Below are 26,415 nucleotides of genomic sequence, written 5' to 3'. Positions count from 1 at the left end.
TTATTGTGACACTGAATGAGTATTTTAGCTCAATAGTAATCATTTTTTATGTCTAAATGTATAATCTTAAATATATTTTTTAAATTGAAATACATTTAAATCCTCACCAGCTTGGATTGAAATCCACACCATGTTAAGTGGTGGTTCCTGCAGATTTTACCAACTCCAATTTATGACTTTTTAAGTCCATACTGAATGAAATTTAAGACCTTAATCGCAATGAAGATTGCATATTTATACATATATATGTATGGGGGTTGGCAGTAGAAGTGAGTTAGTGGCAAAGATGCATGTAATTTAACAAACTGCAGAAAAATTTGCATTTACAGATGACAGACACAACAAAGCTAACAAGAGTTTATTAGCAGCTAGTTAGCGGTAGCGTCAACCGCCTTGAGTCACAGAATACAATGAAGATGTCTGCGTGGGACTCAAACTTTTGGCTTTCAAAAAATCCCCAACATTAAATAGTCCCGCCACAACAAAGTTTAAGACCTGTGATAGTCATATTTGAGGCCAAATTCCATTTTTATTAATAAATTTTAAAAATGTTATGGCCTTGATTTTAGATATCTGAATTTAAAAACTTTGTCAGGCTGCAGGACACGCTGTTAAAAGACAACCGAGTTGCTGTCATTTAACCTGTTTCTGGTTGTTGAGGTGCATCTCCCGGTCAGCCACCTCCCTCCTGAGGCGGTCCACCTCCTGGCTGAGCTGCATCTTATCCTCCCTCTCATCCGACGCTTCATCAAGCTGTTTCGACAAGTAGAAGTTCTGGCGGTTCAGCTCAGCATTCTCCTGACTCAGCTGTGTGAGTTGCTCCTCCAGGTCAGTGATCACCTGAGGCAAAAACAAACAGGTGGAGGTGTTAACCCCATGCAGATAAGTGGTCATAATACATAAATATTTTTTGTTTCTGTGATCAAATGTAACTCGATGCACCACAACTATTTTGTATCTGTAATGAGATCCGGAGTAAATTAGTTATTTCTTACACATACTGCACAAATCTTATGGCAAACATTTGATAGTTGTGACCAGACAAGAGGAAAACAAAGGCAGTGTCAGCACTTACTGAGCAACTGTCCCTTAAGGCATCAAATTTGCGCTGAATATCGTCTCTGTGGTTCTGCAGAAAAAAGATGACAAAAATAGATATAGAATGTGAAATTATGTAACTATTTTTTCTTTTAATAAATGGTGTTCCAGTGTAAAATTATCCTACAACTGCTTACATGGTTCTGAGTTGTCATAATGGATAAGGACCCGAGGCATTTTGCTGCAGGATATTCGCTCCCCATCTATCCCAAACTTACTGAGCAGCAACTTTCTGAGATCTTGTCCTTGTCTGCTTGGAGTAGCGTCTCTTACCCTCAGTGCAGTGATTTCCTCCTCTGCCTCAGCAGTGGTCTCTTCCAGCTCCGTCTTCGCCTGCTGCAGCTGACTCTCCAGGGCGAGGCGTGCAGCCTGCAGGCTACTGATCTGGGACTCGCGCTCTTGAAGAGACAAGGTCAACTCTGACACCTGTCTCTTAATTTCCAGTTTCTCTTCTTCATGTTCAAGGCCCATCTGCATGGAAAACAAGTAAGCCTTTTTAACAAAGAACTCAAATTTCCATCGTTTTCTGTTCTTTTCAGCCAGTTTCATGAAATTATGGAAGATATCTCTACTGTTGTCTGGCTTAAAAAACAAAACCTGCAGAAAAGCCACAGACCGTGAAGAGGACAGACAGACAGAAGGACTGATATGTGTGTGAGGATGGATGAAAAACTGACAGGTGGATAACTGGATGAAAATTTGAAACATGAATGGATGGATATAAATTAAGATACAGAAAAAATTTAGCAAAAATGAACAAATATTTGTCTCTATATTCCGTTTCCCTTTTCAAAACTCATTCAGCTTTAAAAACATTTAAATAACTATATTAAGCAAAAGTAAACAACAAGGCATGTCGGCTGTTCCTTCAGAAAAACAGAACTATCCTTCACTGGTTACTGGGCTTCTTGCACTTTTGAAATGAGCTTTTATTTACCCAACTTTATGTGTACAATGGCAAGCCTTCTGCTTTTGGGACAGCCTGGTAAATTGAAAAAGAAACAAACTGACCAGGAGATAACAGGAAGGCTGAATAGATTACCGTACAGTCTGCTTTCATCATACTTTTTGAACAGTTTGTCTGTCATGTAACAAGTTAAATTTGGAAATGTCATCCTGCTTGAAATCTCAAAGTTGATTGATGTTTACAATTATCAATTGTAATAATTCCTAGTATGGGACAATGAATGAAGTGTAAAATGTTAAATCCAATCATTTAAACAGAGACTCCTCTCTTAAGTACATGACTCTGCTCCTAATGTAAATAAATAAAAGACGAAAAGGCTAACAAATATTTTAAATTCTTTTAAATATAGTTTCTAAAAAGTAATCCTCTACAATCACTATTGGTGGGTCAGAACAGTGTAAAATCGGAAAGTCAAAAAATGAGCCGCAAAAATCTTTTCCACGCTGAAATCTTGCAGTTTCCTGAGACTGGGCAGAGGAAATCTGTCTGCAGGCTAAAGGACAGCGAGGCGAGTATTTAGTGCCAGGCTGTGTATCGGTTCTCAGTAGAGTGCAAGAAGGCAGAGACATGACAGCAGGCTGTCCGTCAGCAACATCTACAGACAAGCTCTCAATAAGAGGAGGAGACTATTTAGCGACTTTTTATCAAACTGTACAAAAAAAAATAAACAGCTGACTATTAGGATACATTTCCCAGTGAAGGACAAATGTAACAAATTTTAAGACCAGTCTTCCCTAAAGTTTTCGTTTGATTTTTATCCCTTCCTCATTTGTTGAAATCTGGCTAATAAATCTGAATTTTTTTGTAGTAGGGATTTCTTTCTAGACTTTTATTGCTACATTTACATGAAAGCTACAGAAGCAGACTAGCTGATCAGCTCCTTAATCCTGTCACGATACAAGACTGGATTCTGTGCCGGTTTAAGTGAATGACTTAATCTTGAGTTTACAGATTTAGCACCATTTGCCTCCTGTTGCCTTACCTCCCGCAGCCGACTCTCCAGCTCCATCAGCCGGGTTCTCCTGGTTTGCTCCTGCTGACTCATTTTTTCCAAGTGCTCCTCTAGTTTGGCATTCTGAGCCTCTAGCTTGCCTGCTTGAGACTCCAAGTAAAACTTTTGCTGACGAAGTTCTGAGATCATCTCCTCCTGGGCTTTCCTGCCAAGAAAAGGAAATGCGAATGTGGCTATTATTTATTTGCTTGACTAATTTCTTAAGGCAAAATTTCTCAAATGAGAATTCTGAGTTAAACATTTGAAATGATAAAGTCCAGCATTGTTTAGGTGTATACTGGTGAAGAACAGCATGTGCTGGACGCTTTGTTCACTCACATATTCTTCTGGGTGTAGATGCTACTGTTGGCGGCCAGCTTGTTAGCCTCGGACAGCTCGGCGATGCGCTGCTCCAGGTTCTTCATCTTGGAATCCATGGCATTGATGGTCTGCAGTAGAGCAGGGATACAATTAACACCCGGCACATCAACGTCTAACAAACCCACTCACCCAATAGATTTCTTGATCAGTTTGCGAATCAAAGTCATTAAGAATAACAGCAGATATTTAGCCAGTACATTTTTGTTTAAAGTTAGCATAATGTTAAACGTTTACAAAGTCCTATTTGAATCCATTTAGCAGTTGACGATCTGGGAAAGCTTCTTAACGGCTTCCAGGCTAACACATTAACGAGATTAAAACTTAAGCCCGGGCTGTGTTGAGCAACAAGAACCATTCTGCCAATTAACTTGTCAATCCAGCTAAACTGCGATAAGAAACTACGGCACTAGCAACCAAATTAGATATCTGAAGAAATAATCTTACAACCAAATCATTAGATGTTCCCAAATAGGCAAGTTAAGCACATGCGGGTCTTAACTAGGCAGACATAAGTAACCTCTGAATCCACTTCAGTAAAGAATTAGAGGAAGATTTTGTTGTCTCACAGCTTTCTGTTCGCTGATTAGTTTGCAGTTCTCTCTCGACTCCTCCTCCTGCTGCGCCCTCTTTGCCTCGAGGCTCTCCTTCTCGGCCATGTCTGCCTTCATCTGGGACTCCAGGACCTGGATCAGTCGGAGCCGGAAAATAGGAGACTGGTCAGATTATATCAGAGATGCTCACGCTTCATTTATAACCCGCTACAAGACATACTTCACGGCTTAACTATGAAACCTGGGGTGGAAACTATAAATAGAGCATTGTCAGGTTTTCCTGTAAAACATGTGACGGCGACATTAATTGAAAATTTTAGACCTGGAAAGAAGAGAATTTTCTGTCTCACCTTGATCTTATCTTCAAAAAGCCTCTCCTTCTGAACCAGCTGAGTTTCCATCCTCTGAGCCGTTGACTGGGCATCCCTCAGGTTCTCCTCCAGTTCCTGGGGAAATTATGAGCATTATAACAAAATCAGCAGTAACAATTAAGACAGAACAATGCAACTAATAAATCCACTCTCACTCAAAATGACAGGAGAAATAAAACAAAGAAAAAAAACTTGCATTAAAAAGCTGGAAATCCACAAGCTGACTGTAGCGGTGCCTGTTCATGTTGAAAATGGTAAAATCCATAAATGTAACACCAAATCTTTTCAAACTATCTGCGAGCCTCGGCTCCCTACGTCCATTTCCTACATCCATTAATGACTGAGCCTTGACCATTATGGGGTTAGAAGGGTGGAAGGCGCAGGGCAGTGGGGAAATTAAGGGTGGAGTAGTGAAGAGTATTAATGAGCTTTAATCTAAGGCTCTCCCACCAGGATCTTTTCGGCCATCTGCTGGATCTGCTGAGATTTGGTCTGAATGTCATCTTTCAGCTTATTCTCCCGACGCTCCACCATCTCCAGCCTCTTTACTTGGTTTTCCAGGGTCTTCCTGCCCTCCTGCTTACACAACAAGAAGAACCCAGCAGAAAAAGTAAGTGCACAGAAAAGTGGCGATGATGACACAGAAGAAAGGAAAGCAGTGAAAGAAACTTGTTATGCAGCGTAACAGCGGGTATTCATCATGCCATCTACCATTTATCTTCAAAAATGTTTTGTCACGATAAGAATTTTGACTTATGATAAATTTCAGCTACTATTAAAAAAAATGACTAAAATGTTATTTTTACCATTTTCTCTGCTCTTTGTTCCAAAGTGGAGAAATCAGTAAATTCAAAAATCGGATTAAATGAAGTCTTAATGTGCAGTTTAGTGATATAAATCAGACTTCTTTAAGTGGCAGCTTGAAGAAGCCCATTTCAAATAGGAATGTTTTCCAAACACAGTATTTGTACGAAAGTTGTGCCTTGAAGTTACATAAAAAAATGAATAAATGGTATCATAAAATACTGTGATAAAATTCTAAGTCCATATCTACCTTAATACAGTGCCTTGTAAAGGTTTAAAGACCCCTTGAACTTTTTCACAACTCGTAATATTACAAACACAAACTTTGTTATATTCCAATTGGGATAAGAGACCAACACACAGACCGCGACAGACCAGAATCATCCTATCTGGCTAGTAAACCTTTTCCCATGTTTGCTGTGCCTCTAAATAGTTTATGGCCATTAGGAGGTTTTTTTGACAGTGACTTCTTCTGGTCACTAATCAAAACATGCCAGGTTTGTGGAGTAAACAGCAGCTGGCTTTTCATCTTTCTAGATTCCTCAACCTGACCTGTCATTCTCTGCACCTGCTCAAGAGTTCTCAAATGACTTTTCAGCTTTTCTTCCTGACCGTTACTTGCCTTCTCCAACGAATAATGCTCGGCACTGTGTTGTTCAAACAGATTTAGGCTGGTACCTCCGTCTCTCTCAGACGACGCTTTAAAGTATCACTGGAGTCGGTTTTCCCCCGCAGGCGCTCCAGATCCCGCTCCAGTCGCTCTTTGGCCTGTCGGACATTCTGCAGCAGCTCCGTGGCTTCTGTGCTTGCTTTCACTGCCTGGGGAAAAATCAGAAGGTCAAAGGCTGCTAATGTGTCCCAAGACAAGCATCTTGATGTGCTTGTCCAAACCTTACCCATGGAGGTCGAAGAAAGAAAAAAATAAATAAAGAAAAGCTACTCATGTGAATAAACTGAGTTCTATAGCAAAATGCAAATGTGACAAAACTGCTTGCATCCTTACATTTTTGCAACGTGCAGAGAACATGAGTTCTTTGTTTGCGAAAAGGGAAACGGATACAGGTAAATTTACCTTAGACAGTTTGTCTTGGAGCTCTTGGATTTTCACCTGCTGTTCAGAGTTGGTCTACGAGAAAGCAAAGAGTGAATTTACTGATCAAATTTGATAACTTTAGATTTGCAAAAATAAACAGCAGCCTGATTCCTCATTTACCTTCTCGAGTTTGGAAAGAAGCTCCTCCACTTCAGCTTTTCCCTGCTCTTTAGCCTGAAAATGAATAACAACAGACAGGTTAGTCAACATTCCCTCACTGAGAACACGGCTTACCGTTAAATGATGGACATCTGAGAAATAAAAATGATTTTAGTGAAATTTATCATATGAATGACTATATTTATTACCCAGCAGAAATGTATCCACAACTATCGATACAGTAGTGTAGCTTTGTTCTTATAAACTACTAATTAATCCAAGAGCTTTGAAGCACTGGAGGAAAATGAAACACCATGGATCTGCAGTTTTGCTCCAATTGCTCGACACGAGGAAGACCTTCGTTTCATTTGCACAATAGGGAAATATCAAACTACTACATAATGAGTGCAAATAACTGAAGAGAAAACAAGGATTTAAAATTGAGGACGCTTTAGACAATCTATAGATCTAGTTTGTTTTGATTTAAAAAAAAATGTAAATAAACCTTCTGGATTCTCTGCTGGTATTCCACTGCTTTTCGTTTAAGTTCCTCGCTTGTTTGTCTGGAGTCTCTCAGCTCGGCTTCGTAGAGGTCGCTGCGACGCCTTGCAGCTGAAAGGTCCTCTTCCAGCTGCCTGATGGTCACTTGCATCTCCTCCAGCTGGGCGTGGTACTCCTGAGGAGCAGCACGCGGTAGTGAATAATAACGAGGGGTGGAAAAAAAAAAAATAAAGCAAAGAAAAAAAGAAGTTGTTCATTTAGTTGTTAAAAATTTTTTCGATGGGTCCAGAGATCATTCCATTTTTTCAGATTTGTTTTTTAATAAAAAAGAAATAAAATAATGGGATCATTTGAAGTGGGGCAAGACACAGCTGATTTACTAATAGAACATCTATATGGATTCAGATCGTAGTTATTTGTGGTTTGCCTCTGCATATTTTACATGAAGACCTGGTGTGTTTGAGCCAGTGTAATTACTGGGTGTCCCCCTGCCCCCTGTATGGTGGTTGGGAGAACCTCTTGGTCAATTGCTCATGTTTTGAACCTTGCAGGGATGCCATCTGCTCTGATGACCTTTATGAGTGTCGGCCACCCAGAGGGGAAGCCCCGTCTGTGTAACAGACACACAGAGGGGGAAATATTATCTCACTGCTTCCTCACTCACTCTGCTATCAAATATGGCTTAAAATAAACCCTGAAAATTTACAGAAGACTTGGAAAAGATTCCAATGTTGCGAGTGGGAAAAATTTAACCTTCTCGGGGTTTTTCCCCCTCCCCCCATGACATACTTGTTCCTTAATTTCTTGCAGCTTGTTGCTCTGTTCTCTTATGTCGTGCAGCAGCTGCATGGCCTTATCGTCCTCTCTGGAGACCTCGACGCGTGCCTCCTCCAAGCTCCGCTTCAGGCTCTGCAGACACATGCATGCAAACACAAGGTCCAATCAACACGGTCGGTGGTGTAAAAGCTGCACAGATGTCTGAATGAGCAATCACCCCTTTAACAACGGCACATTCAAACGTTCTCCGGCAGCCTACCAACACATCTGAATGAGCTGGTAGTATGACTCACACTGCACTCAGTAATGTAGGTGGCGAGGTCTTGCTCCAGGATGCTTCTCTGCGTCTCGGACGCCTTCAGCTCCACATCCTTCTGGTGGAGCACTGACTCCAGGTCAGTCATTTTACGCTGGAACCTGGAGATTTCTTGCTCCATCTTAACGCAAAGAAGACACGTTATATTCCACGCCTTCAAGCGAAGGTTGAAAATTTAAGGCAATAAAGAAAGAAAGAAACCGTGGTTTTATGCTCAGACTGTGAAATGTGACCATACGCTGCATGAAAATTACAAAAATGAGCAGCAATATGTTCCGTGTGCCAACTCGCACTTGGCCAGTAAAGCTTATTCTGATTCAGATTATGAGCGATTTCTCTGACCCATCGCACCACCGTCAATGCCGCAAATTACAAAGATGTGATGTTGTACAAACAAAAAGATTATCTTGGCTTATTGAAGCACAAACAGAAGCTTCTCTGATCTGTGTTAAGCCAGTCTGCCAGAATAAACATGACGAGTCTGGTAATAAAACCCACATTGTTGGGTCGATTTTGTTCAAAATCCAAAACGTGCAAAGAGAATTTTACAGTTTCCAATAAGGAATTAGTCGCTTTGGTTTGCATGAAATTTCTTTTCAGGGGATGCTTACAACAGAGTTTTGGAAAGAAAGCTTTATTTAACAAATCTCTGTTGAGAATGAATGCTTTAGTGACAATGAACTGTGATGAAATATAAAAACGTGGCTTTGCTCTCCTACCTTATGGCATTTGTCTTGAGTTTCCTGTAATTCTTTGCTTTTCAGATGAAGCTTCTTTTCCATGGAGTTGGTCTTAGCAGGTGAGTTGAGGCCTGCAGACACTGACCTGAAAAAACAGCATATCAAGAGAGTCCTCAGTGGACTGAAGAAAAACACAGGTCCTTCAAACTAGCTGCAAAACACACTGCAATAGTAGCAAGATACATCAGCATTAACATCGGTATTGCCCGATTTTAGTCTTTTCTGAGCATATCAGGATCGGCCCAATAGATAAACATGGGTGGATAATGATAACAAAATAAATTGAGGGGTGGCAGTGGCTCAGGAGGTAGGGCTTCATCCTGTAACCTGTGAGTTGCCGGTTGGAACCTCAAAAAAAAAAAAATCAAAAGTCAATCCTCCTAATTAAATTATTTTACAACAGGAACAACCAGTGTACTGCAATGTGTGGTTCAATGCATACTAATGCATTTTACTCATTATTTTAATTTGTTTTTCTGAAGAAAAATAAATAAATATTCTGGTATTACCCTAAAGGGTAAAACTTGTAGATATACAATTTATACTACATTCTGCTTGACTATAAATTTAAAGGTTTAAATATACTTTAACTAAGACTGATCTTCAAATTTTGTCAAGTATGCTTGTTCTACATTTAAATTTGGTTTACAACCTACAGTATATATGCATTTGTGTAATGGCAAAGCAAAACACAAAACCTAAGTAAAGGTCAAGTCTAGTAAATGTGATTCAGCCCAAGTCACATAAGGCTGGCAGCCAATCCTCGATTCTGTCCAGAAATTATTGCACCATCATTATTAAAGCTCCCTTAAGAGCAAGGACACACACATTATGACAGGAAGGCTTTATAATGCTGTAATAAAAATTATAATGCAGACACAAAACCCACCATCGAAAATAAACATCAAGGTTTGCCTTGAATCAGTTCTTTCTATTTAGAGGCACATCGAGTCCAACAATAACACTCCTGCCAACAGTTTGGGTGAGATGAATGAAAGCCTTTGAGAGGAGAGAATATCATCTATTTTCTATTCAATATGGTTTATTCAGTACAAAAACAAACTGCAAGGAAGAAAAATAAAGAGAGATGCAGGCATGGAAATATTTCCTCTTTCTCTGACTAAATAATGTGACAGAGAATTTTGATTGTGTTGTTGTTTATCATGGGTCTACCCATCTTTAACTGCGCAGTGAATTTAACATTTCTTATCTTTTCTGACTTGTTTCCTTTGGAGCATTAAGAGCGCGCAGATGATGCGGTTTAATCTGCTGTGCCAGAGACAAAACGGCTTCTGGAATAAATGAACAAGCCTTTATGAATGAGTTTACAAACACAGCAAAAGGATCTTTAACAAAGTTGACTCAGTCTGAGTCACCGTGTTAAAAATAACACCACAAAAGCAATCCCTGCTCTCTGTGCTTGCTGCAGTGAGGAGAGATCCCCTTGAAACATATCAATACACAGAGCATAGACTACATAATATAAAGCAGAATCCCCCACCCACCCACTCACATTGAGCTGTGCTATATAAAGACTGAAACGCCACATCAGTCATTTATTTCACGGGAATCCTGATTAAAACTGAAAGCCAACAAGCAGCCAACATAATTATGTTAGGAATTCACTTATCTCACTGCTGTTTAGTTGAATAGTTAAAAGAGGCTGTGTGGAGAAAACACTGTAGTGATTAAAAAGCTATCCAGTTGAGGTTTTCAGGGTTGGGGCCTATCGTTTTTCCTATCCATCTTTCACACAAGTGACAAAAGGAAGACGGATATCATTCTCATCACATTCAGACTCCTTCCTGCACATTGAAAATGAGTACAGTTACAAACACTCTGCGGCTCTAGCATGTTGTAGGAAGAAGAGAAAATACAAACAATAAATAAATGTAAAGGAGAGAAAATACTAGAGCCCTCTGTAAAGAACATGGTAGTTGTCATTTCTTTGAACTATGGCTGAAAAATAAATGAGGACTCAGTGTAGACCGCATTACTGAGGGGAATCGATAAAAGACAGGAACAGGAGGAAGGCATGTATGTTTAAGGCTTATTAGCATTGATCCGGTGTATACACGGAATATATTTATGACGCAAGAGAAATATGAATAAGAAGAAAAGCCACGTCAAGGCACAAGGTTCTAACAGCAGCTAGAAATCAGGATCAACAAACCAATAGAAAGATTGTGTCTTGGAAATCAGTTTTATGCAAATTTCTGATCATTCGGGGGTTTTTTTTCTAAAAGCAAAACAGTCTAAACACCACCTATCCATAAAAACATGCATCATCTGGTGGCAAAAATCAGTCATATTTTACCAATATTACCATATTTCTGAACAAAGATGATGAGGAACAACTTAGGATTGCTTCATTTAAATTAAACTCTCATTTTATACTTTCAAAATTGTTACTTCTAAATGTCTATATAATAAAAGAGCATTTCTTAAAGAAAATTGTGAATTAATGAGTGAAATGCATAAGATCTCCAAACCAAGGATCAGGACTGATCTGGCAAACAATATCAAGGTATACTAAGGTTTTATGGTTAAAATCCACAACAATTAGAGGTTTTTCTGGCTGCATGAAGTACACAGTATTGAAGTTAAGCCCCTCCTTCACTTGTTGCTGCACATTGCCTATCTGCCGACTGAATAATATCACCAATAGGATTTTAGCGGATTGGAGAAATCTCTGGCTGTCAAAAACACAGAAGATCGTGGTACAGACACTGAAGGAGAACCAGCCAATGCCATAGGTAAAGTACCTGCTAGGAAGCTACGATCATCACGCCTGTTAAACAGCTGCCTGCAGAGTGGCTACCTGAGCAGACAGCCTGACTAACTAAAAGCCAATTTCAGCTTAGTCCACTTATGTTGTATGAAAATATAACATTCTGTGCTAGGCTTGCACATCTGTGTTTCTATCACTCTGTGTGACCTTTAACATTTTGGGCAATGTCATTTGCATCCAATGTGAACATCTACAGCTGTGACAGTCGCTTGGGATATGAATATTGCACACACTTGTATTGTGATGATGACAGTTGCGATGTATTTTGCAGCCCTTTTTATTCAATAAGCACCAACTTTAAATGTAGCAGGTATTTAGTTTTGAAAGATTTACTAAAGGTCAACATGATAAATACCTTACAAAGGAGTTTTACTTCCTCACCCTATAATATTCAAGTGGGGCAACTGGTGCTAAGAGGTAAGTCTGAAAGCTCCACTTATGATAGGATATCAAAGCTTCCAACCGTCCTCAGCAGATATCGCCAAAACTGTGGGCATTAGCTGCCAACAAAGCTCACTAAAGAGTAACCTTACACCACGTTAAACTTTGGACGAGAGTTAAATGGTCAGCTAAATGAATATAACTTATCCTCTGGAGACTTTGAATAAAACTTTTACACCCTGCCAGCCATCTGGCATCATTCAGGGAATTCTAATAAGGAGCTGTCAACGTATCATACTCTCAACCTAAGTGTTAGATGACAGACCAGAAAGACTTTCTACTCTACTCTAGTCAATCACAATCGTCAGTAGACAAGAGAAACTCCTCAAACCAAACACATTACAGATACACTGACGAGCACAGAATATAATGAAATGTAACAATGATTTCTTGGCACCAGGCAACAAAAGGCTTCTCAGAAACATGAGGCAAGCTGTGGAGGAGATTTTTGTTGTAGTTTTCCTAATGAGGAGTCGGGCAATCAAGGTCAAAAAGAGTGAAAAGCAAATAAATCATGACTGGAAACCCCAAAACACATGATTAGCATGTCATTATGCCTGACTCTTGGCTTATTACCCTATCCCCTTTTTTTTTTGGAATTGCAATGAAGATTGTGGACATGCATATGCATGCACCCACACGATACTGAAAGATTGTTAGGGTTCTGGGCTTCTCTTTGTCAAACGCCACAAACAAAACGACTGGCTTCAGTTGAAAAGCTCTAGCAGATGAGTGATGTTATAACAGCAAGGGACAGAGACATTAGAAGAGGGAGAAAACAAGAGGAGGAGATAAGACTGGTAAAGATGGGGGTGGGGGCTGAAGAGGGGAGGGAAAAAAAACATCACGGTAGTAACCATAGAAATAGATTTTCTCCCCCAATCTGAGCTCTCAGCCTTTTTTTTTCTGTCTAATCTGCTAACGCTTTTTCTTCCCTTTCTGTTGCTGCTGCTGCTGTCATGATCCGCAGTCTCTCCAGCACCATTAACCGGTGAGAGCACCGGCCCAGGGAGGGGGCTAGAGAACTGAAACCCGTCCTCCTGCTTTATTATCAGAGGTTAAGAAGCCAAATACCATAAAGATAAATTACATTCCCAAGCTTGGGCTGTTAAAAGTCAGGAGCTCATTATGTCTCACAGGGAAACGGTGAAACCACAACAACGGCAGCGACGGTGGGAGTGTGCCTGTGTGTGGGGTTCCACGTCTCAGAAAACCTCATTGACACACTCAGCCGCATACCAATCAGTGTTCATGGAAAGATAACGCAGCCCAGCATCCTCTGGTTCGTTTATTTTATCTGCCTACGCATCGGATGAGCCATGTGTGGTCGCAAAACACACAAAACAAGAAAGAAAAATAGAAATCATGAGAAAGAAACATCAGAAATTAGCTCCGATTCCGTTCTCGTTTTAAACATCGAATGGACAAATTAATTTTAAGCCCCAACAGGCAGAAAACTATTGACATAGACAAGACCAGCTGCCCAGGCCACAATGCTGGGTCACCTGGAAGAGGGCTACCAGCATATTATGAAGCCCAACAGCAGCAAAGGAGCCAGTGTTAGTATGGGGGAACAACAAAGATGTTACAGGAGGCATATGCAAAGGAAATGATGATTACTGTGGATTCACTGTGAATTAAAGGGAAAGAGAAGACCAAAACATATTGGTAAACAAGTAGCACTTACTCAGATTTGGCCAATGCTGTTAATGCTCTGCTGAAGAACCAGCCTAGAAAGGGCAGATCCTGGCCCTGGAAGCCTGCTGGCACAGCTCCTCGCTGGGTTGCTGAGGCTGGCCAGGGGGCAGCCTGCTCCGGCTCCTCAAAATTAGAGGTGTCATCCTCAGCATGCAACGCAGGAACGAAAGGCGGCGGAACTGCGAGAGTAAAAAAGGATGAGAGAGGAGGGAACAGGAGAGGGCAAGAAAACGAAAAAAAAAAAAAGGTAGTAAAAAAATTATGTTTAAAAGAACAACACAAGGAGAAAGGAAAGAGAAAGGAAGGGAGGAGGAGCAGAGCGGTGGGAGCCTAGAGTGCGGCAAGTCGCGCGTTGATGCACATGCTGCCTGTGTTCCTCCCTCCACCTCTCTCCTCCTTTCATACACATGCTCGCTCGCTCTCCCTCACTGCAGCAGAGCGAGCTAATCAGCTGGAGTCGCAGCTGAAGCAAAAAGCTCCATCTGTGTTGAACTGTCAATAAACAAGGACTGAATATCCAATGAAAACATGTAAACATGAGGTACTTCTTAACAGTGTTTTATATCAAGAACAGATTTTTCCCCCCCAAATTGTATAAAGGTGTTTAATTTTTTTAATTATAAAATAATCAACACTTTTCAGTTTTCAAAAGTCTATCATAAATACTACTTGCAAAGAGGAAATCTTTCAAAAGAAAAATATATGATAATAAAATTTAATGAACACATCAGACCTGATGAGCAAAAAAAGATGAGTTTGCTTACAACAAGTGTATTTAACCAGTAAACTGGGATACTGGTCAGACACGTTTGACAGAAAATATTTCTTCAAGGGTTAGAGTTGTGCTTTCCAAAAGCTGCTCAGCTGACGGTGTCGAACCGAACAAAAACAACGATGTTAAATCATCAGGCGTGTGCTTCCGCCACGGAAAGCCTGCTGGTGTAGCCTGCGTTCAGGATTTGTGCTGCGTCTGTTAAGAAGCAGATGAGTTGCAGATCTTCGCCGTCAGCCTTCCTCCCATTTTCTCCCCTACAGAAGGAGCTGGCCCGCTGCCAACGGCTCACAGAGGCTCATTATTTCACAACTGAAAACGCCTTTCATAATGCAATTACTCTTTGTTGCTTGCATACATCCAGAAGCATATAAACACACCTATAGAGACTAAGCATTTGTTCATACTGTTACTACGAGGCAGAAAACAGTGTGTCAGAAGGAGGGGATTCCCCCCACCTTGTCTTAAGTTGTTCCAGTCTACATTTGAGAAGAAGGCGTGACACCGCAGTCCCTGGTAGCCCAGACGCTCTCTCGCTCCACACAGCAAGCCCCGCACCAAGTCAACAAATTGCTTACTGGCATGAGGCTCTTCTGGAAACTTTAAGTAACGCTGGAGGCAAAGGAGATGGGCATTCAATAATTATTCATTCCTTGAATAATATAATGACTAGATTTATTTTTTCTTTAAATGATCACCGTACCAGACATACCTGAAAATTAAGAATGTTGTTGATGGTCTTGGTAGATGTGGCATCAGAAAAAGGCGACTTGGCGTAGATCATCTCGTATGCGATAACGCCAAGGGACCACCAGTCGCACTCAACCCCGTAGGTGCTCTGAGAGCCGCCGTTTATGACCGTCAGGACCTCTGGGGACAGAAAGTCCTGGGTTCCAACAGGGACTGTGGCAGTGGCTACCTGGAAACATTTAGAAAATACTTCAAATACCAGTAAACTGTGGGTTACTGGTATTAAGACTAACCAAGGTATTAAAATAAATAAATAAATAGTTTAAAAGTCGCAAAATTTTTCAATCATACAGCTAATGTGGTTTACAGGATTACTATACCCTTCAATGCACAAGTCTATATGGCCACAAATTTATAGAGTTTCAACATTTTTATTTAAATTATTTACATTTGAGTTCAAACTTAATTCCGAACCTGCCTGAATTGTAGAATTTTACGCTCAGTTATAAAGCAGCACACGTTCACAATTAAAGAATTACAGTTTACCAGAAAACAAACAAAATACACCATGGCATTATTAGACTTCTTTTAGAAAATAGAAGAAAGAAAAAAGTCAAACTCAAATCAAACTAAATTCCAATTTTTATGTTTGCATATGAAATTTATTTTAATAAGAGTCAGAGTAAGGACTTTAATGCAGCACTTCCTCTGCTGCAGGATTCTGCCCATTCCCAGTCAGCCAGCTAAAAAAAGACAATACTATATTTTTCTTGTACTTACCGACCAACTGGCATGTTTGGAAATATTTCCATCTTGATAAAGTCAGTCAAAGCTGCTTTGAAACTCCATAAGGCAAAGGTATCCATAAGTTTTTAAACTTTGCAGTAATACTAGGAAACCTTCACTCAACATTATCAAATTTCAAGATCTCATTCAACCAACCCATTTCAGTGAGGTCACTGTTAATAACACTGAAGTCAAGACCCTGTAATCTACTTACGGTTTTGTTTGCAGTCAACTTGGCAGCTGATCCAAAATCGGCGAGCTTAATGTGACCAGTCCGGTCGATGAGAATGTTTTCTGGTTTGACATCTCTGTAAGGAAATATTTTATAGGACATTTGATACTGCTTTTAAAAAGCTTTTTGTTGCCTCAGTACTTTAACAAGTCAGCTACTCTAAGTTTAATGGAGCACATTAGGAAACATCAGTATTGTTTTTTGTTTTTTTTATACTTTATGCTGTCTGACTCGGACGTCAAAACCAATTTAGTGAAAAACAAAGTAGCAAAACCAACTCATAAACTCTAGTGGCTCTTCCTTTTACCACACACTGAAGGGAAAGCAGTAAAGAGATGGATATAGCTTTGAGTGTCTAACCTGTGGACGTAACCCAGCTGGTGGACTGCCTGAATGGCTTCTACCAACTCAGCCAAATAAAACTGAGCCATTGACTCGTCAAATTGATCCTCGTATCGGTTCAGCAGAGACATCAGGTCACCGCCCGGCAAGTACTCCATGGCCTCAAGACACACACAGACAGACAAAGTCGATAGAAAAGAACACAATAATAGAACACAAATAAAATATGATGCAATAAAATAAAACATTACATTTTAGAACTAGACAATATATCGAATCCCAGCCACAATTTCAAAGTGTGCAACACTGAGAACTACTTACATCTAGTATTTGGTAGGATATAATATTTCAGGGTCCATCCGTTATGTTTGTAAATAACATATTTGGCCACTCTGATGGACTTTCACTTTCTTATATGCCCACACTTGATTTATATCATGAAACACCACTGTATGTATGCATATGTCCCAAAATTTCATCAGATTTTTTTCAAAACTAGAAAGAAATAACCGTCATATTTACAGACAAACCAGTGGGAGTTTTAAGTTAGAATGTATTTCATAAACACAAAACATTTATTGTACTGTTGATTTTGGGCCGATCAAATGCAAACTGGCTGATTTCAATCGCTGAATATTTATCATCTACATGAGACAGCAGTAAGTGTTGGATCACATATCATGCATCTGAGCTCACATCAAAGCTATGTTCAGATTAAGCTCATAGGGTATTTCTCCTCATTATAAATTCCTTATGTAAGGAGCGGATACTATTACAGATTTATCTCTGATACCGCAGTCAAAGCATTGCTAAAAATAGACCAAGAATACCTGCAAAATCCCTGTGCAGTGTGTATTGCTGTGATCAAAGCGTTAAATAACACCCTTCCGGCGAAGCCAACATGCCAGAAATTATATCTCATTCGATATTTGCATACATTTTATCTGAAAACACAAATAACTGAAGAATATTTTGGCAGTTTTCTGCACCTTGAGGAGAAAGAAACTGGTCAAGTTGATTGGAGCTATTCGGTTCCTTCAACACACACACTTAACAGGCGAGAGCCCCTGGCGCATGAATGGTCTGAGAGTCTGAATGAACAGGAGCATTCTCTAGCGTTACCTAGCAACAGAGAGACTGGGAGCCTCTCTGACACACGGATAAAGATGGATGCTTTGTATTTTTGTCCATGCTCAGTTAGTGAGCAGGGTGGGAAAGAGGGGGAGTGAAGAAGAGCGATGAAGAAGAATTGAGATTGATACGCAGGGAGCATTAAGTAAGATATATATATATATATATGGGGGAGGCAGAAAAAAAACCTCACTTTACTGTACAGCTTTACTGAGCAGAAAATTCCTTTTCCTTCAACCTCAGTCAATGTGGGGTCAACACAAACAAAGATTGGGTTGTGTAAGAAAAAGAAAAGGGTCGGTTTAGAGGCTGACAGAAACACAATTTTTGTAGAAAAGTTTCCTTCACTGAATCTAAATAAACCCTAGAGGTGTTAAAAAAAAAGAAAACCAGCCACACTTTGCCAGACTGATACACTGAAGAAGAGAATAGCATGAGTCATGTCATTAATCATAAGAGGGGGTTAAAAGGATTTCTAGAGGTCTTGCACATGCTTTACTAAATTTTTAAGCCTCATCTTTGCAGCTGACTCTTTCCCCTTTCTAAATTATTAAACCACTTATCAAGATTTAAAAGTCATTTAGGAACAAAAAGCAACCTGTCTAAGGGGATGATTCAGAGTCATGTCTGATCTTAGCAGACAATTCAGGAAAAAAATTTTTTTTCAATAGCTACCTTTTTTTTTTTTAACTAGCAACATGTGTCCCATTTCTCCTAGCTGAATGAACAAAACCCCCAAAAGATAATAGCTTTGCAGGATTTGAACTTGAAATAATGTAAGATTTCAGTGATTTTTATAAATATGGTGCAGAACTTTGAATTTGTTGACTTTCTCTATCCCACACAGAGTGAAAAATATACATAGAGATCGAAAATTTCACTTTCATCCTCTAATAAAATGTATGTGAATGCCCATTTGGGCGTAGATGGGAAACCCCACATTTTTTGTAGCCATCAGTGAGCTTCTGATACAATTTTGGCTGAATATTTAGACACAGTTTACCAACCGTGGGAGGAATACTGGCAGGGACCTGAAAGTCTCGAGTTTTAAATAGGATTAAAGTATTTTTTGAAGTTTATAGATGGCCTATTTAAATCATTTAAAAAAACATTTTTATTTGGGTTTAAAACCATCGGCCTTCTGAAACAACCAATCGTGTGCATAGACCAGTATACTGCAGTTTGCCAAACAGACCCATTTCATGATTCTACCAACACATTGCTTGACAACTAATAAGGTTTTAAGTCTCATTTTGATGTAGTCAGACAGATCAATCTTTGTCTCATCTGAATTTTCTGTAAACCGAGCTTAAGGGGGCAGAATTTGGAGTTGCCACGTTCTCAATGTAAGTGTTAAGCGCGTTTCACAATGAATCATAAAACTCTTCTTGTAGTTCCTGTGTACTTACTTCAGAAGTTTACTGTTCAAATCAAAAGCTTGTGAGTTGGACACTTCACAGTGTTCCCAATCAAAGTTCAGTACTAGCTTTGTCCTAAATCTAAATACAACAGGCGCTATGCTATCCCCAGCCGTTCACACACTAAGTCAGTATGCACTCGGCTGAGCTTACCCCATAGATCACAAAGCACAAAGCACCTCAATTGGGCTACATTCTTCTAGTGCAGCAACTTGACCACCAGACAACCACAGCAAAAATTAAGCTGAAGCACTTAGGAAAAGCCTTAACCCTTATTCACCCTATTAAACATGCTACAGTCTCACCAGGTAGACATGATCTTTATCCTGAAAGGCAAAAAGAAGTTGTGGAATCCATGGACTACTGTTCAGAGCCAGAATCCTGCGTTCCTCCTCATGAAAAACAACCTGCAAAGAAGTAAAAGGATAGACATACAGCATGTCGACTTAAATGTTTCACATTACCAGACTTGTACTTTGTGAACAATACAAAAAGCAGCTTTCAGATTATTTCATTTATTAAAGGAAAAACTGTCCAAAACAACTTGGTCACAACTTGTAAGAAACCTCATACTTGGTTGTGTCACCCATGGCAACACTAACCAGCATCTAGCGTTCCTGAGCCTTCCACATCTCTGGAGGAATTTGGCCCCCACTTCTTTCAAAAATTGTTTTAATTCAGCAGCAATAGGGGGTTTTCAAGCCTATTCAAGATCACACCATGGTCTCTCAATTGGATCCTAATCCACAGTTTGAATAAGCTACTCCACAACCTTCACTTTGTTGGGTATTTTTCCTTTGTGCTTTTCGGAGGTTGTCACTAAGATCTGATTTAACAAAAGTGTCCTTCAACTTAAGGTCAAAAACTGATTCTTCTTCAGGGTATTCTGCTAGAGAGCCAAATTTCTGGTTGCATCTTATATGGAAAGTTATACAGAAACTGAAGTAGGAAAGCAGTCTAAGACAGTCACACTACCACCTCCATGTTTGACTGATGGTATGCCATTCTTCCAATCAAAAAAATCCTGTTTAGGAAATGTGAGACTAGTTTTTTTTGTTGTTGTTCTTTTGGTTAGTGGAGGAATTATCCCACGAATGTTATTTTTTAGCCCATGCTGACAGAGAGGTTGTATTTATATGATGTTTTTGATGCTACAGCCTTTTTTAGTCACTTTGGTTATCTGATTAACATAACCAGATTAACGACTGACTATGTTCAACAGGTGCTAAAAATAACTTGTTTGAAACATGTAAGTATGACAGAACAAATCTGGAAAGAGGTCAATCCTTTTTCACAGCACTGCATGTAATGAAGGAAACCTTAGTACCTAGTTCCTAGTACAACACAGTTCAACACAGAAAATACAAAGGTCATTATAGGAAATATTGACACACTATTATCAATCATCCCAAGACCTGATATTTGCCATTATGAACAGAATTTTGTTGTATTTAGTTTTATTATGGAATAGACTCCACTTCTCAAATTTCAACAGGACAAAGGCTACTAAATAGGCAAGAGTAGTCTGGAAATTAAGAGGCTACAAGTTTCATTCCAGCATCCCCCATGCCACACAGAACTCCATGTTGCCCACTGATCTGTGAATCACTGTGTGAAATTTTGTGCCAACGAGTGAATGTGACATGTAGTGAAAGAACGGGTCAGTATGGTGAGAGTGGTCGGTTCATTTACAAAGGAGCTTTCCAAGATGGATTTCGATAAAAGAACATTAAGTATTCAATTCAATTTAAAAATACTTTAATCCTAAAGAGAAATTAAATATAAAGTACAAATGGCATTGGTTACTCAAAAACCACGTCACTGTTCAGGATATCAAACTTGTAAATGATATCAATTCCCTATATTCTCTTCACTTTTTAATGTTCTTTACAACCTAAAAATGTAATTTAAAGTAAGCAAAATGGTTCCATGTGGCATAAAGAAATAATTACTTGTTCATTCAAAGTCGTGCAGTTAGTTGTTTCTTTATCATCACTTCCTGACATTGCTCATGTACTGTTCTGACAGAAATATGTTCCATTAGTCATATGCCAGGGACCACAGCTGTGAAATACCATACCCAGACTTTTTTTTAAATGTTATTCAGCCTTACAGCACTCCCCTGTGGATCTTTCTGACAGTGCAGCTGAAGAATATTAAGTATATCAAAAACAATGTCAATGCAGGGATAGTGTTATTCTTCACTTCATTTTCTCAAAAGTATTGTCTAAATTTTTAAAGCTTGTCACATATTTTTGGGGCGAGTCAATTAAGAGCGTCTTACATTTTCTTGAGTGCGTAGCACAGCCTTGTTCATCGTTTTCAGTGCACAAACATCACCAGTGGCTTTTTCTCGAACTACTCGAACTTCAGCAAAGCGACCACGGCCGACCACTGCACATAGCTCAAAGTCATGAACCGCTGGCTGCAGGGCACGCAGCTCGGAGACTGCCTCAGAAACTGTTTTGGAGACAAGCATTAGGATGTAAGCAAGAAAAACTTGTTCATTATGATATATTTAGGGTTTCTACATATGTCCAATCTCAAAATCCCACACTTTCCTTAGTAGTTTTTTTTTTTTAAATAATGTTCTAGTCAATTATGTAAAAAAAATATTTATTAAACTGAGTTTTATTATCATCTATATTTTATTATACTTATTTCACCTCTATTATCTTGCCTATAAAACATACAATTCCACACATTTTGTGAGACAAATACAAGAGTTCACAGTACTTTTTAAAGATAGTTTTAAAATATTAAAGTACAAATGCAAGAATTCATAGAAGAAAAGACAATTTTAAGACTTTAAAATTAGAACCTGAAAAAGACTGGAAAAGGATGGAAAGCTGATGGGGGAAAGAGACAGGAGGATGAATGAATTATTATGAATGAATGTTACATATCGGTAACTTAAAAAGATGAAAACAATAATTGAGTTGGAAAAAGCTGTGATGTGGCAAATCAAAAATAAAAAAGTACCTACTTTAAATATAAAACAACACAAAACACTTTCAATCAATGGAAGAAAGAATAAAGTTGGCAAACTCAGTTTTTGCTTTTACATATTTATCAAGACTTCTCACTAGATATGCATTGAGATGAAGTTACTTACATTTATGGACAAACTTTGCCACATGTTGAATCTTCATTAGCTCAGGGGATGTGCACTCTTGGTAGAGAAGCAACAGAGCCTCCAGAAACTCCTCCCGTCCTAAGCTGCATCCTCCCTGCTGACCGCCGCACAGGCTCACTCTTCCCTGGGGACAACATAGGAAGGGGGAGTCAGGTACTGACTGCCGCCCACCGGCTTTAAAATGTGCCGCACAAAGCATATATACTGACAAAGTAGCCGAATGAAAGTAAGATAGTTAGATATGGCCATACCTGAAACACCTGGTTGAGACGCAAGCTGCGACTGGTGATTGGGTCAGCGGAGGAGCAAGGTGTTTTCAGGGTTCCCTGACTGACGTATTTAAATTTCAACATGTTTCCCTAACCCCAGATAACCTAGGTGAAAAGCACACGGTTATTCAGAGTTGAAGTACCACTAATGGTGGGTTTTTAATCAGTAAACGAACCAGCTAACCAAATGTCAACACACCGTGCCTTTAGCTCGCGCTACGTCAACGGTAGCTAACGTCCACTTCTCTAAAATTGCTAACTAACGAAAACACGACACTCGCTGCTGTTCTCAAATCATATGTATGTACACAAAGTTTACTGAGATGCGTAAACACTTACCACACTGCCATGCAGACAATAATAATACAGTGTTAACATAGACGCAGCGATAAGCCCTCTCTATTCCTGCTGTTGTTTCTGGGTGAACTTTCAAATTTTGCGCGTTTCCCGCCCACCTCACGAGCCTAGTGAATGGAGGTGCTTTCTGATTGGATATTCTTCTTCTTCCTGGGCGGGTCTCTGTATTGTTTCTAACCAATCACTGATAGTTGACCTCAACGGAGGGTTTCTCTGAGGAGGAAATGTTAGGGATATGTTGTTATCGCAAACGTTAATCTGAACATTAAGTGGACACAAAGTTAGGGCCTGAAATATTTGATTTCTCTTTGATCCAGGAAAATCAAAGAAGACTTTTCAAATGTATTTTTTTTGTATGCACAAATGTCAAATAAGATTAAAAGTATTAGTTGTAAGCATTGTGTCACTTTTAGCTCTCCATATGGTTGAGACTGTTTACCTTGTGACTACTGGATATGTTTGCATTTTTCAAGACTTCAAGCACTGGAATGCTCAGAGGAAGTCTGAGGCCGTTTTCACTGTTTTTTTTCTTGTAACCCTTATTCTGAAACACCTAAGTTTGAGCTGCAAGGTAAGACAAATGTAACTTTATCATACCTTCCAAAGGTATTCAACACCACTTGAACATTTTTCGCATTTTGTCACATTACATCCACTGCGTTTTAAGTAACTTTATTTGACATATCAATACAGAGCAGTGCATGTACTTGTGAAATGGCAAGATAGTGATATATGCATGATGTTCTATGTTTTTCTTTTTACAAATAAAACCCAAAAATATGTGATGATGTGCATTTTTATTCAAATCTTCGGAGTTAGTTGCAGCTATAATTGCAGATTTCACTGCAATTATAGCTCAAAGTCTGTTAGGGTTTGTCATAGGTACCTGCTGTGCACATCTAGACACTGACACATTTGGCACATTCTTCTTCTCACTCAGATTGCATGGAGATTATCAGTGAACAATGTGGCAATATGTCTGGCAACAGGTCTGGGCTTCGACTGGTCCATTAATAAAAAAAAATCTTTCAGTTGTGTCTCTGTGCTAGAAGGTGAACATCTGCTCCAGCCTTGTCTTTCTCAGGCAATATTGTTTTTTCTTCAAGGAATGTCCTGTGTTTTGGCTCCATTCTTCTACTGCTGAAAAAAAGGGCATGGTGTGTTGAGGGTTGTTTGCATTTTCATTTTCAGACACACAATGTTTGCATGAAGGCCTTGTGTTACACCTGTGTGGCTTATGGCAATCTGAAAAAGTGACCCCTCGTGGTTTTCTTTAAAGTTTTGGTGGATGTCTTGCTCGGTTTGTAGTTGTGTCATTGTCTTTCCATTTTCAGATAATAGATCAAACAATCTTGAGTGAGATGCTTCTCTCTAATTTTATTCCTGACCTTTCTCCTATTCCAGTGTGCTCTTTGCTCTTCATGACGCCATTTTCACATAGAAGTTGAACGTTAAAATGTGGCAATATTAGTTAAACTCTGAGCCCCATGAGTGCATTTGCAAGGCAGTTTAAGCACAAAGCAAAACGAAAACTTTAGAAGCATATGCTTTTCCGCTTTTATGGAAAATCTATGTAGAAGGTTAGTATTCTAACCTTGGTAGAATATTAACTCATGTTGGTAACTGTATCCGTCTATCATTTTGAGAAATTTCCATTTTATTTCTAGTTATCAAGAAGTCAAGTTAGTTGACTGTTGACATAATAAGCACTATGAAACAAATGTGCATATAGCCAAAGTCAGGGCCAAAGCCTTTATTTCCAGCAGAGATACATGTTTCAATATTACCAGTTCCAGTTTTCCAAAACTGCATGGTCAGGAAGCCTCACCCAAAAAGGAGCATGAAGAAGAAACCGGGGATTGGTCAGCTGCATTCAGCTTCCCCCAGTCAGTGTGGGTGTTGTCAGAGGTGTGCTGTTAAGGCTGGGGTTGAGTTTGGGGTTTGGGAGTGGGTTGGGGATTAGGACCAGGAGTGGGGTTGGGCGGTGCAGGGGAAGGGTCGGGGGCTGGGGCAGGAGCAGGACCAGGGGCAGGGGCTGGGGCAGGAGGGATATAACACCCTCTCTTATGCCACTGCATGTCCCGCACACGTCGGACGGACTGGATCTGAGGTGCAGTGGCTCCCCAAGCATTCCAGTGCTTGAAGTCTCCATGTTCAAAAACGTACTGGCGCCCTCTGTAGCCTGGATATGTGTATCCCACCCACCTTCAAAAGAACAACAATAAATTACAAATCATCACCTCAGGTACATCTGTCCTATTGCTCCAAGCCTTTCAGTGTTTCAGTTCTACCTTTCAGGCCATTGGAACATATTCATTATTCCTTGTGATTGAGAAGGTGTATCTTACGTTCCAGAAATAGCCTTAGCACTAGCCACATGGTCTTGGAAGCCATGAACCCAAAGGCTGGGTACGTCATCATCAACAATCTCCATCTTTCGTCCTTCAAATCCTGCATTCTCAAACAGGTGCAACTTGTGATCTCCACTTTCCTAAGGAGAGAAAGAACACCCTTGCTTATGTCGCACTTCAAATCCGCAAAAGAGCCACGTTTAAATGCTTCTTACCACTTTGAGAGGCCTGAAGGAGCTCAGGGTGTAGCTACTCTGGCAACTGGTCCAGGTGCTCCACCGAGGATACTCTCCTTTCTCGAGGACAAACTGCTCCCCACCAAAACCCAGGCACTCAAACCCTACCCATCTAACAACACAGACATACTGCATTACGTACAACTGCCAAAATGTAATATGAGCGAACTCAAAAAGAGATTGATGAAAGTCACTCACGGTCCTGACTCCACAATGACCGAGCCAACTCTCGGGGTCTTTTCCAACACGTCTTTACACTCGCCAGACAACTCCACCTTTTTCCCACGAAAGTTCTCAAACTCAAATACAGCCAACTTCAAAAAAAAAAAGAAAGGGAACAGGTGAAGGTTGATAAACAGTGTGGTCCAGATGCTACTAAATTCAGGTTCACCGTGTGTGTGCTGACAGCACCTTATATGTGGCTCCAGCACCTCCTTGGCCCTTTTCTGCAGGCAGCTGGTCTGGGGTTCCCTGCTGTTCTGTCATGTTTTCTCTAGAAACCCCCCCCCAAAAAAATAATCATATAGTTTAGGACAAATTAAGAAGAAGAACTTGTGTATTTCAAAACTTTGATCTCACATGTAGGTTTTACTAGTAGGTCCAATTTGCACAAACCAAAACAGCTTTTGCAATTTTAAAATCACATATTGCCTTTTAATCTTGGTAAAAGCAGATCATTTATTCAGTAAAACTTGCATTATGCCACTTAAGAAGGATGAATTTACCTGGATGGCTTGTGCTTTACTGCACCCCGAACAAGCCACGCTCTCCGTCTTTCCTTTTGTCTCGACTTTTTGCCTCCTGCCTGTCTCAGTTTGAGGGTGTGTGTGGTTGTGGAGGCCTGGCGAGCGGTCGGTGGATGCCAGTGGGGGTATTTATGGTTTATTTCTGGCCACAGCAGCAAAAAGCCTGTTGATACAGCAAGTCTGTCGCACCCATTGTGTCCATCACACTGCATCTCAATAGCTTTGCCCTCTGTCCCTGGCACTGTGGCAACTGCTGGTCAGGTCTGCCCAGGCTGCCATCCCGATCATGATCCTATAGGAGCAAATGCACTGACTGCCAGCCAAGAGCAT

The 26,415-nt window shown here is 40.0% G+C and overlaps 2 protein-coding genes across 4 annotated transcripts in view; both read right to left on the bottom strand.

Annotated features, from left to right (window-relative positions):
* Positions 1-22,835, bottom strand: part of cita (citron rho-interacting serine/threonine kinase a) — a 40,453-nt gene extending 17,618 nt beyond the window's left edge. For 2 of the 3 annotated variants that reach the window (XM_088005477.1, XM_088005479.1), the window contains exons 1-25: positions 22,735-22,835; positions 22,378-22,500; positions 22,106-22,250; positions 21,275-21,450; positions 19,296-19,397; positions 16,460-16,602; positions 16,082-16,175; positions 15,104-15,310; positions 14,850-15,003; positions 13,609-13,798; positions 8,669-8,774; positions 7,927-8,070; positions 7,646-7,765; positions 6,861-7,031; positions 6,377-6,430; positions 6,236-6,289; positions 5,842-5,982; positions 4,810-4,938; positions 4,339-4,434; positions 4,004-4,120; positions 3,396-3,505; positions 3,048-3,222; positions 1,372-1,569; positions 1,076-1,129; positions 643-840 (exon numbers count right to left, since the gene is read on the bottom strand). In XM_088005477.1, coding sequence (XP_087861603.1) covers positions 643-840; positions 1,076-1,129; positions 1,372-1,569; positions 3,048-3,222; positions 3,396-3,505; positions 4,004-4,120; positions 4,339-4,434; positions 4,810-4,938; positions 5,842-5,982; positions 6,236-6,289; positions 6,377-6,430; positions 6,861-7,031; positions 7,646-7,765; positions 7,927-8,070; positions 8,669-8,774; positions 13,609-13,798; positions 14,850-15,003; positions 15,104-15,310; positions 16,082-16,175; positions 16,460-16,602; positions 19,296-19,397; positions 21,275-21,450; positions 22,106-22,250; positions 22,378-22,479 — 3,180 coding nt within the window. In that variant the 5' untranslated portion in view covers positions 22,480-22,500; positions 22,735-22,835. The remainder of the gene's footprint in view (positions 1-642; positions 841-1,075; positions 1,130-1,371; positions 1,570-3,047; positions 3,223-3,395; positions 3,506-4,003; positions 4,121-4,338; positions 4,435-4,809; positions 4,939-5,841; positions 5,983-6,235; positions 6,290-6,376; positions 6,431-6,860; positions 7,032-7,645; positions 7,766-7,926; positions 8,071-8,668; positions 8,775-13,608; positions 13,799-14,849; positions 15,004-15,103; positions 15,311-16,081; positions 16,176-16,459; positions 16,603-19,295; positions 19,398-21,274; positions 21,451-22,105; positions 22,251-22,377; positions 22,501-22,734) is intronic. The other variant, XM_088005478.1, reaches the window with a different exon arrangement.
* Positions 22,836-24,475: 1,640 nt separating this feature from the next.
* LOC106915059 (beta-crystallin B3-like) lies at positions 24,476-26,413 on the bottom strand. The gene is made up of 6 exons (XM_014982378.2): positions 26,065-26,413; positions 25,751-25,832; positions 25,538-25,653; positions 25,319-25,451; positions 25,101-25,243; positions 24,476-24,957 (listed from the first exon to the last, which is right to left on the bottom strand). Exons 1-6 carry the CDS (start codon positions 26,295-26,297, stop codon positions 24,669-24,671), a joined length of 996 nt encoding a protein of 331 aa, XP_014837864.2. The 5' UTR covers positions 26,298-26,413; the 3' UTR covers positions 24,476-24,668.
* Positions 26,414-26,415: the final 2 nt, after the last annotated feature.

This window comes from Poecilia mexicana, unplaced genomic scaffold (genome assembly GCF_051168715.1).
Source record: "Poecilia mexicana isolate PSO_F unplaced genomic scaffold, ASM5116871v1 scaffold_5, whole genome shotgun sequence".
NCBI lineage: Eukaryota > Metazoa > Chordata > Actinopteri > Cyprinodontiformes > Poeciliidae > Poecilia > Poecilia mexicana.
The sequence above is the reverse complement of the archived record's forward strand: the minus strand, read 5'-3'. Positions and strand labels throughout refer to the sequence as shown.

Excerpts from the sequence above, each read along its gene's own strand:
- LOC106915059 (XM_014982378.2), bottom strand. The coding sequence starts at position 26,297 with ATGCAGTGTGATGGACACAATGGGTGCGACAGACTTGCTGTATCAACA. Across the intron at positions 25,452-25,537 it reads GTCATTGTGGAGTCAGGACC|ATGGGTAGGGTTTGAGTGCC; the intron begins GTGAGTGACTTT and ends CTGTGTTGTTAG. Across the intron at positions 25,244-25,318 it reads CCTTCAGGCCTCTCAAAGTG|GAAAGTGGAGATCACAAGTT; the intron begins GTAAGAAGCATT and ends TTCTCTCCTTAG.